Below are 10,924 nucleotides of genomic sequence, written 5' to 3' on the forward strand. Positions count from 1 at the left end.
ATTCAGGAGTAGGGTTAAGTTAATAATAGCAGCTGCAAGCCGACGCCAGAGAAAGGAAAAAAGACCGCGAAGCGCAAAACCACCCACGCTTGGCTTGAGCTCGAACTCACAGTGACTGTGTATCGTTTGTTAATGGAGTTTGCTTCTTCTTCTTCTTCTTCTAGGGTTTTTAATAGAACCCACCAATTCTCACTCTTATCAACTCCACCACCAAGCCAAAAACCCAGCAGCCTCTTCAATCCATCTTTAAATGCTTTTTTTATTCGCTTCTCAACGACATCGTTTTCTCCTAGAGACTTGTCCTGCAAATCCACCCTCAGAGACACCACTACCACCAGAATCGCCACACCCAAGGTAGCAACATCCCTCCCATAAATTTAATTCAATTTTAGATATTTCTGGGGAAATTTTCCTAAATTGATGTAAAAATGTTTTGGTTTGCTATTTGTTGTTATTGAAGATGGCTGAAAACGGCGTTCGTGATTTTGAGCTATCAAATTTGACGGCGTTATCCCCTTTGGACGGTCGTTACTGGAATAAAGTCAAGGACTTGTCTCCTTATATGAGTGAGTACGGTCTCATTTATTATCGTGTTCTTGTTGAGGTACCTTTCGTTTCCCCTCAATCTGTTACATAAATGTTTTATTTTCAAATTTTTTTATTGATTTTTTTTTATAGAAATTGTAACTTTTAAAAAGGATTTAGTTTTAATTTAAGTATTCTTTCTCAGATTAAATGGTTGTTGAAACTTTCACAAATTCCTGAAATTACCGAGGTCCCGAACTTTAGTGGAGAAGCTGAGGCTTATTTGGAAGGGTTAATTGATGGATTTAGCATGGATGATGCCTTGGAAGTTAAGAACATTGAGAAAGTGACTAACCATGATGTAAAAGCAGTCGAGTATTTCTTGAAAAAGAAATGCCAATCGCATCCGGAGATTGCCAAGGTTACAAATCCTACCTAACTTGCCAGAGATAGCTTGCTATCTTGTTGGAATTTTTGCAATTACATAAAAATGTCCTTCTCTTGATAATTCACCTCAGGTGCTTGAGTTTTTCCATTTTGCTTGCACATCCGAGGACATCAATAATCTTGCCCATGCATTGATGCTGAAAGAAGCAATGAATGGGGTTGTATTTCCTGTCATGGATAAATTGATCAAAGCCATTAGTAAATTGGCTGAAGATAATGCTTCCACTCCTATGCTTTCTCGCACTCATGGACAGGTGATATAGCTATCTCTAGCATGTAATGATATGTTTTGATTTACAAAACTATTTAATAGAGTCCATCGCATCTTGTTTATCAATTTTGTTTCATATCCTTGCTTTCAAAAAATTGCTGTTTGTTTATGATCGTGATGATTTTGTTATTTTCATTGTCTGTAGCCAGCTTCACCAACAACTCTGGGGAAGGAAATGGCAGTTTTTGCAGCCAGGCTAAGCGAACAAAGGCATGAAATTTCTCAAGTTAAGATAAAGGGGAAGTTTGCTGGTGCTGTTGGAAACTACAATGCCCATTTTTCAGCATATCCCAGTGTTAATTGGCCTCTAGTTGCAAAAGAGTTTGTGGAATCTCTTGGATTGTGTTTTAACCCCTATGTTACTCAGGTATAATTTTTGTGCTTATACTCTTCCATAAGATCTTCTTAGTCCTGCTCTGGTTCCCCATTAAGAGCTAGCCAACTAGTTCTTAATTACTCTCTAAATTCATTTGAAACATCATTTGTAACTAACTCAATTGCTTCACTGCCCACATTAGCGCTCAAATAAAGGAATTTGGGGGAATGGGAACTTGGAGGGTGATATTTTTTCATTGATTGTCAATATAAAATTTGGAAATGCTAGGGTTAAATATTTTTACTAAGTGACTTGGCATCTATTACAAGGAAAGAATTTCAAATCATGGAATGTAGATCTTATCACATTTAGTGGGATAATTTTAATTACAGAATCGAGTGATTAATATAACACCAATTGCATGATGCCACTCCACTTAGTAAAGAATTCTAGTAAAATAATCATCTCTATTATCCTATAAAATTTGGGAGTAGTTACATAGGAACTCTGTGTTGAAGGGATATATTAAAAAGTTCCTGCTAGCATCTTTTCTTCTCTTCCTTTAGATTTTCTTTCTTTCCTTTCTTTCTTGATATTTTTGTCCCATGTTTATAGCAATGCATCTGGTCCTCCCGCTGACTATATGCCTTTGTGCTTGCTTTGCAGATTGAGCCACATGACTACATGGCAAGACTTTTTCATGCAATTATTGTTTTTAACACTATATTGATCGATTTTGATAGAGATATATGGGGCTATATATCATTGGCATACTTTAAGCAGGTGAATATTCTGGTGTTGGATTGACGCTCTGAACTGTGAAGTAGTTATCCTCATAGTAGAGTAGTTAATTTGCTCAAATCTTGAAACAGACAACCAAGGCTGGTGAGATCGGGTCCTCGACTATGCCTCACAAAGTAAATCCTATTGATTTTGAAAATAGTGAAGGCAATCTTGGGAAAGCCAATGGAAATTTATCTCATCTTGGTGAGAAGTTGCCAGTTTCACGCTGGCAGGTAAGGCCAGCCCATTTCCCTTTCATTATTCGGCTACTTGTCTATGATATTAAGCTTTTGCTTCTAGTTTCTATGGCATGTTGAAGAATTGTGTTGAGATCCTACCTAAATGAAGCTTCTGAAGTCATTCCTGCACAACAGCATAGACCTAGAAGTGACAGTGCCTTTTGCTTTTAAATTCCATAATTTTGTTATATTCCTACAGACGTAGTAGTTATGTACTTAGGTAGCTGCTCTAATTTTATGCATCTTTATATAGGCACAGTTATTTAGGTAGTTATTTGAAAGTGGTGATCTTTTTGTTTTTGGCTGTAATTGTTTTGTTGCAATGTATTCTATTTGCAGCGTGACTTGACTGATTCAACTGTTCTGAGGAATATGGGTGAAGGCTTGGGACATTCTCTTCTTGCCTACAAAAGTGCGTTGCAAGGAATAGCAAAGCTTCAGGTACGGGATACAACATATATGTAATGCACCTTCTCTCCTATGAGGTGCATGCTAGGCAGTTAATTTTGTGCTCCATTTTCGTAGTAGAATTGATTTTTTTTTTCCTGGATAATGAAACCTCAATTGACGTTTGACTGAATAAGCAGCAATCATGATTGCTGGAGAATGCTTTAACTGCTGCTACATTTAGCTTTTTTTTCATAACTGAACTGAATGTTTCATTTAGGTCAATGAAACTCGCTTGAGTGAAGACTTGAACCAATCATGGGAGGTGCTTGCTGAACCAATACAGACTGTACGTGCCTTCCCTTTTTATTTAATCTTTAATTTTCCTGTCTCCTTTGTAATCAAGACATCATTACTCAATGATTCTTTAGATCGATGCATCTCGAGTCTTTTCCATTACATTCTTAAAACACCCCTCATCCCTATCATGTACAGGTGATGCGCCGATATAGTGTTCCTGAGCCATATGAAAAGCTGAAAGAGCTAACCAGGGGAAGAGCTGTTACCAAAGATAGCATAAAGGAGTTCATTGAAGGCTTGGAATTACCCAAAGAAGCAAAGGATTATCTTTTGGAGTTGACACCCCATACCTATGTTGGAGCAGCTATTGAATTGAGTAAGACTCTGGATAATGCTATCAGTTTGGTAAATGGGGTGACAACTTTATAAGTGGATTGTGGAAAGTCGTTCAAGGACAGGGATCACCATCCATCATATTTTTGTACCACAGAATCAGATATAAGTGTTTAATTGTTATTTGTGGTAGCGGTTATTTTTCAAATTGCTTTTTGCGAAATGTATCAAAATAATATTATTTTTGATATAAACACATTAAAAAGATTTAAAAACAAAAAAAATTAATTTAAAGGAAAAAATCTTTTTCAAAATTTATGAAAACATTGTTTATGCGGCAGATATAAACATGCACAAAGTAGTCCTATGCACAAAGTAGTCTTACTTCAGTTCGTACAAGGTTGAATATGATTCATTCTGATAGGGGAAGAGAGAAAGATATTAGATTTCTTGCTAGAATATTGTAACATTGCTATTGAAAATGACCATGTCATGTAAGCTTACTAAGAAAACTCGAGGGTGGAAATTTTGTAGCCAATCTTTGTCTTATTAACCTTATGATCAACTCTCGGGCTTAATTTTAGAGATTCCTCTTCTTTAATCGCGGGAACTAGTGGTGCTTTGGGAAATTTGACCAGGTTGTCTGCTGGAAATAATAGATCTTGAAGCGGACAATTTTTGGAGTGGAACCTAATCTGGCGACGCATACCACATCCAAAGACGAATCGGTGAAAGAAGCAATAATATCAGTAGAGACCTAGGATTTTTTTTTCCGAGCAAGGTTTCTTGGTTACCTTTTGAGGGTATAACAGGAATTCGGCCAAAGTAACATGCTTTGGTTTGGAATCAGTGATTATCGAATTGAATTTGCGTACCTTATGATAACTAATATAATCCATCAGATGCGCATTAACCATGGTTAATTACTATCTGTTATGTGTAGAAAAACAATACGAAGCTGGCGAATGGCTCCTGATGTGAAATTTTAGGGGCACCGACTCCAATAGAACCTGGAGGTTTTTGTTTTCCTACCTTTCGGCAACAAACTACAATGCCTCATAACCTCGAAGACGTAGTGCGGACCGTGGGTCGTCAAAGTACGATAAGACAACAAAAATGTTGGGCTTGCTATACCATTACTCTTTAACAAGAGCAGAGCCACATATATTTGAGAGATGGTAATTAACCTGACCCAAATGCCACTCGATCATCCTATCTACTCACCACCATCCACGTGGCATTCTGCTTATCTATTATCACACTCCATTCCAAGGTTCCAAGGCCAAAACTGAAATATTCTGCTAGCAAGAGGTTCTAGCTTTTCAAGAAAAGCAACGCTGTTGCACTCCTTTACTATTTTTCCTGGAAATTTGGTCATCCAGCTAAAATGGAGACTGGCATAGCATGTTGTGCTCGTGGGGCTTACTTACCTGGTGTTTCTCAGCATTCTAAAGCTCCGGTGTCTCCACAGTCCATTTCTCCATCCTGCAGTTCCAGGGTATGTATCTAATAAATAACACTCTATATATTACTTTTATAGAAATACTATGCATGTTTCAGTATTGCCTGGTAAGACTTGAGATGCAGAAATGAGAATTTGACATGAATAAGTCTATTTACATGAATAAGAACATTTATGGACAAAAAATAAGTTGTAAAAGAAAGTCTAAAATGCATCACAGGGTCTGAAATCAAGCTCACTATTTGGGGAGACGTTGCGCTTCGTACCAAGATCATCACTGAAGGTTTCGAAGGCAAAGAACTCTTCCCTTGTGACCAGATGTGAGATTGGTGATAGCCTGGTAAGCAACATAGTATTTTTGTAATTTTGGTGCATACAGTTTTAGTTATGATCTTAATAGCTAAAGTTTTTCTTCCTTCCTTTCTTTTTTTTCCCGACTTTAGGAAGAATTCCTCACAAAGGCAACTTCAGATAAGGGACTCATAAGGGTGCTGATGTGCATGGGAGAGGCATTAAGGACCATTGCCTTCAAAGTCAGGACTGCTTCCTGTGGAGGAACAGCTTGTGTGAACTCCTTTGGAGATGAGCAGCTTGCTGTGGACATGCTTGCCAACAATCTTCTTTTTGAGGTTTGATTTGAAACATTAATTTATCACTATTTTAAGTTTGCTTGATGGACTATTTACTAGATTTTTGCTAGATAGCTTATTTACCTTGCCAGAACATTCTGATATTAATTTGGTTTTCACCTTTTGGACATATTTCTTTCATTTATAAATAACGACTGCTGGTTTTGATGCGCAGGCTTTGACTTACTCCCACTTCTGCAAATATGCTTGCTCTGAAGAAGTCCCTGAATTACAAGACATGGGTGGCCCAACCGAAGGTCTGCATATTTACAACTTGTCTAAAACAATCACATTTTGACCAGATATCAACACCTTTTAACTTTTTACTCTCTTTTGGAAGTAAAGTAGCCTTATATGATAATGATATGAACAGGTGGATTCAGTGTTGCTTTTGATCCACTTGATGGTTCCAGTATCGTCGACACAAATTTCTCCGTGGGCACCATCTTTGGAGTGTGGCCTGGAGACAAATTAACTGGGGTAACAGGGAGAGATCAAGTTGCTGCAGCCATGGGGGTCTATGGTCCTCGAACTACATACGTTCTTGCTCTTAAAGACTACCCTGGAACCCACGAGTTTCTTCTTCTTGATGAAGGTGTGGCTTAATACTATGATCAAATATTCAATCTAGTCGAGGGGCAATTCTCATCACTGTTATGATCATCTCATATTCAGTCCAGCAGTTGTTGTTACCTCTTCCCTTGTTCAATTGTTCTGCTCCATACAGCATAGAAATCAGGTTTCACCAGAGTTGTTGGGTGCCTAAATCTACACTTACTCTCTGAAAAGAATCTGTTTGTGTCTTTTCCCAGGAAAATGGCAACATGTCAAAGAGACAACAGAGATCGGTGAAGGGAAACTTTTCTCCCCTGGAAATTTGAGAGCCACATTTGACAACGTTGACTATGAAAAGGTTTTCATTTTATTTTTTCCTATTTGATTGAATTGAGAGGTTCCGCTAATTATCAATATTTCTAAACCATAAGCGGTTCTGTCTCTTATCAAATGTCTTTATTGCTCACTCAACAGCTGATCAACTACTACGTTAAAGAGAAGTACACCTTGAGATACACAGGAGGAATGGTGCCAGATGTAAACCAGGTTATTATAACTTTTCCCATCAAATGTTACTCCCATATTTTCTATTCAATGGCTCGTTTCAGAGATGTCTAAAGGAGTTTATTATCCATCATCCGCAGATCATTGTTAAAGAGAAGGGTGTCTTCACAAATGTTATTTCACCATCTTCCAAAGCCAAGCTGAGATTGTTGTTTGAGGTTGCGCCTTTGGGGTTCTTGGTTGAAAAGGCTGGGGGTTACAGTAGTGATGGATATCAGTCTGTGCTAGACAAGGAAATCATAAATCTTGATGATAGAACTCAAGTTGCATATGGCTCCAAGAATGAGATTATCCGGTTTGAAGAAACTCTATACGGGAAATCAAGACTTAAGTCTGAGGGCGTTCCTGTAGGAGCTGCTGCTTAAGCAAAAGTGCTAGCTTCTCATGCCTTTCTTATCTTTGTTTTGATCCAAATTTAAGCTGTCTGGTATACAGAATTGTTCGATAGTGCATGGAACATTCAAATATTGGAGACTTCTACAATTAAAAGATTAGATTTGCGCGAGCATGAAAATCAAGCAGGAATGATGACTATTCTTTCCTTGGCATGTTTTCTTCTCTGATTTGTGTGATTGACTATATATGGAACTGACCTTCAAGGGAACTGCTTATAAATATGTTTTAAAGTTAGATGATCATAAATTTGTACTGGGTTTTGTTGAAGTTTCTGCTGCTGTTAGGGGGAAGTTACATTCATGGTTTCAGCTCTACGAGTAATATTTATTAAAAGCCTGTTGGGAATTTCGTGAACTTCACCGGCAAGATTTTTGAGTCTGTTGCCTCAACGCGTAAAGACACAGAGTGGCAGTAGTACTGCTACTTGAGCGGCAATAAAGATGGTTGGCCCTGGAATTATCCCTATTCCCTTGTCTTGATTCTCAGACCATGCCAAGCTTTGCTTTTTAGATCTTACTTCTTAGGATTCTTCTCAAGATACTATCGCTGCAATCTTACAGTGAACATATTCTATTTGCCAGCTCAAGGTGATCATAATCGTAAGAAGATCCATAGCAAGTTTACCCATTCTATCAAGGGCGAACCTAAAAATTTGATTGTTTGCAAGGTGAAGGATTTTGCTGACACAATTTGAGACAGAACCTTAGACCACACTAGATACCGATACACATGGTATCGTTATGCACAAGTTCTTTTTATTTATGTATTGTTTGTGCTTTTGAACTTCATTCTAGTCTAATCATAGCAGTTACCTTTCATATAGGAGGTCGAAGCAGGAGTGGTGAAATAGCGCGGATCGGCAGGAGGCATAGTTGAGGCACCTATAGACAAAGTCTGGACCATGGTTTCTGAAACCAAGAAACTAGCAGAATGGATGCCAATGGTTGAAAGATGCACTGACTTGGCTGGAGAAGAAGGCGTTCCAGGTTATGTTCGGGCAGTATCAGGATTCATGCTCCCTCAACAAAATGGTGACAGGTCATGGATTAAGGAGAGGCTGGTTGCAATGGATTCTACATCACATAGCCATGTTTACAAAATGGAGGCCAGCAATGTTGGTTTAGATGGATCAATAAATACATTAAAACTTGTTGATTACGGGGATGATTCCACACTAGTTAACTGGTCATTAATTTCAGATAGCATAATATAGATTATCTTGGATTTCTGTACAAATCTGGCATTAATAGGATTGAAGGTGCTCTAAGAGCTTCATCAACTGGAGTTTGATTAATATTTTAGGTTTTCTGTTAGGCTAATCCAACAAAGTGCAGTGTTGGTTAGCCAGAATTTTTTTTTCTGAGTGGTTGGACGTTGGAGTAAATTCCAATAGAAAAAGAAAGATATCACATCCATCATTGCACTTTTACTTCGCTCTGCTTAGTGTATTTTCGGTATTGTGTTTTCATGAATGTTATAAAAATTAAGATGGTAAATAATTTATTAATATTTTAATTTATTTAAAATTTATTAAAAGAATGAGGGTTAAATTTGATAAATAAAAAAAATTAAAGAAGGATAAAATTGAAAAAAATAATCTAATTTTATAAATTATTTTAAATAAAATAAATAACAATTAAAAAACATGAAACTAAATCTGATAGATAAAAAAATAAAAAGAGGATAATTTTTTTAAAAAATTTAAATTCTATAAATTATTTAAAATAAGCAATCAAAAGAATGAAGATAAAAAAAATTTTCAATTAAAAAAATAATAAGAGAAAAATAAATAATAATCAAAAGAATAAAATAAAGCTAATATATAAATAAAATCAAATTAAATTCTAAATGATAAAATTTTAAAAAAATAAAATTAAAACAAAATATATAACAATTAAAGAATTAAACCCTAAATTTAATATAATCAAGATTTAAAAAGTATATTCAGCTTAAAAGCTTAAAATAAAAGAAAAATATTATTTTAGAAACCAAGTAAACAAAAAAATATTTTTTATTTATAAATTTTTTAGTAAATAAATGTAGAAAAATTTAGAAATTGCTTTCGGGTGCTTATTGAAAACAATTTCTCAACTTCAAAATTTACCTGTCAATACCATGACGAACTCAGCATCCCCATCTCTTACGTTCCACTAATGACATTCAATAATACTGGACAAGGATGGGTTCCAGATGTACATAGTTTTGCTTAGGAAGAGTGTAATTTTGAAGCGTTTATAGACGCTTGACTAACTGTGATTTGGTGGTGGTTGCCTCCAAATAAATTATTGAATGATCGTTGCTAAATTCAACCGTACATATGATGGCCGTTGTTTTTCTGATCCTCAACTTTCCAGCCACTTCCTTTTCTTTTTTTTTTTTTTCTTTTTTTTTTTTTTTTTTAAATAGCGTCGTGCTGCTCCTAACAATGGTAGAAACGGCACCTAAATTTATTTATTATTTTCGAAGAAAATACATAAAATTTACGAAAGATGACCGGTGTAATTAAGTTTAAATACACACTTCGATAAGCTTTCTTGCTGGGCTACGCTCTGAAATCACAAAATCAGGGTTCGGGGCCTTATATGCGGTTTAGGCTAATCTATGGGCCAGACAACTGATGCAAACTCGGATCTGACTGAAAATCGGTTTATTTTAGAAAGTCTATATTATCGCTGCTGCCCTTGATGTCAAATTTCATCCTGTGAAGCTAACCAACCTTCAAGCTCCAAAGACAAAACTCCATGACGTATAAACGAAAGGAAATACCATAGTTAACGTGTCAAAATCACAGTATAATCATTGAGTTACTGTTCATTGATGCTAATCTTCGGAAAATTACAATCACAATACAAATATTTAAGTCAATGAAAATGTGGCAGCTATATATGTAAAAGCTACTGTTTTTGTGTCCATTTAACTTTAGTGATGACGAGGAGTGAGTGAACTGCAAGGCTTCACACCAACAAATTTTCACATCATAGTTATCTAGTTTCTGGTTTGCTCAAATTTGGATGTTCGATCTCAACCTTTTGTGAGCTGTAAGATATTCCTTGCAAAGTGAAAAAACTAGTCGAGAAGTGAAAAGGAAATGAAGAGGTGTCCTGATGAAATAATAAAAATTAAGAATGTGGGTTTAAAAGGCGAAACAGATGCGGGATTTGGAAATTGATAGGCAGGTTGAACTGCACAAACCCATATCTAAAGCTTACTTTAAACATTTTGATTCTTGAAAGCCATTTCTCAGCTATAAAATATGTATTTTTATTAACATTTTCATTCTTTCATGGACCATTACCCACCACCACAATTGCCGTCTCCTGTGCTTTTATACTCTTCTGGAAGAGTACGCGGTACAAGCAGGTGAAGGAGCTCCCGCAATTGGTACAAGCATCACTAATTAATTGTCATAATTAAACATATCTTGGTTTCAATGTATTTGACAAGGGAATACGCCTACATTAATGGCTTTACATGCAAGGTATATCTTCCCGAGAGAGATAGTTCAGTTGAGCTATATGTTTCAAAACACATAGGGTTTCAGTCATTTGACATTAATGGCAACAAGGTCTTGCTAGCTTACTTCCAAATGTGTGGGCCAGCATTGTGTAACATGCAAGAAAACCTGAAAAAATTCAGACGGGCTTTTTTCATTCACCTAACTAAGGTAGAAAGACATTGCATCAAAGATTTGTTCTCTTATAAAACTTAAGGTGGTCA

The 10,924-nt window shown here is 36.3% G+C and overlaps 2 protein-coding genes across 2 annotated transcripts; both read left to right on the top strand.

The window, feature by feature from the left end:
• On the top strand, positions 1–3,809 carry LOC133695907 (uncharacterized). Its single transcript, XM_062117881.1, has 10 exons — positions 1–354; positions 461–604; positions 731–946; positions 1,044–1,226; positions 1,389–1,610; positions 2,226–2,342; positions 2,432–2,575; positions 2,921–3,022; positions 3,249–3,317; positions 3,464–3,809. Exons 1-10 carry the CDS (start codon positions 133–135, stop codon positions 3,695–3,697), a joined length of 1,653 nt encoding a protein of 550 aa, XP_061973865.1. The 5' UTR covers positions 1–132; the 3' UTR covers positions 3,698–3,809.
• Positions 3,810–4,866: 1,057 nt separating this feature from the next.
• LOC133695908 (sedoheptulose-1,7-bisphosphatase, chloroplastic-like) lies at positions 4,867–8,486 on the top strand. Its single transcript, XM_062117882.1, has 8 exons — positions 4,867–5,099; positions 5,284–5,403; positions 5,507–5,692; positions 5,868–5,949; positions 6,066–6,287; positions 6,505–6,605; positions 6,722–6,793; positions 6,892–8,486. The coding sequence occupies exons 1-8, from the start codon at positions 4,989–4,991 to the stop codon at positions 7,174–7,176; spliced, it is 1,179 nt and encodes a 392-aa protein (XP_061973866.1). The 5' UTR covers positions 4,867–4,988; the 3' UTR covers positions 7,177–8,486.
• Positions 8,487–10,924: the final 2,438 nt, after the last annotated feature.

The sequence above is a fragment of the Populus nigra genome, chromosome 6 (assembly GCF_951802175.1).
Source record: "Populus nigra chromosome 6, ddPopNigr1.1, whole genome shotgun sequence".
Lineage (NCBI taxonomy): Eukaryota > Viridiplantae > Streptophyta > Magnoliopsida > Malpighiales > Salicaceae > Populus > Populus nigra.

What these genes read in the sequence shown, in the direction of transcription:
- LOC133695907 (XM_062117881.1), top strand. Translation starts at nt 133, where the DNA reads ATGGAGTTTGCTTCTTCTTCTTCTTCTTCTAGGGTTTTTAATAGAACC. An exon ending in TGCCAGTTTCACGCTGGCAG is followed by an intron (nt 2,576 to 2,920) that starts GTAAGGCCAGCC and finishes TTCTATTTGCAG; the next exon opens with CGTGACTTGACTGATTCAAC. An exon ending in AAGGAATAGCAAAGCTTCAG is followed by an intron (nt 3,023 to 3,248) that starts GTACGGGATACA and finishes TGTTTCATTTAG; the next exon opens with GTCAATGAAACTCGCTTGAG.
- LOC133695908 (XM_062117882.1), top strand. Translation starts at nt 4,989, where the DNA reads ATGGAGACTGGCATAGCATGTTGTGCTCGTGGGGCTTACTTACCTGGT. An exon ending in GTGAGATTGGTGATAGCCTG is followed by an intron (nt 5,404 to 5,506) that starts GTAAGCAACATA and finishes TCCCGACTTTAG; the next exon opens with GAAGAATTCCTCACAAAGGC. An exon ending in TGGTGCCAGATGTAAACCAG is followed by an intron (nt 6,794 to 6,891) that starts GTTATTATAACT and finishes CATCATCCGCAG; the next exon opens with ATCATTGTTAAAGAGAAGGG.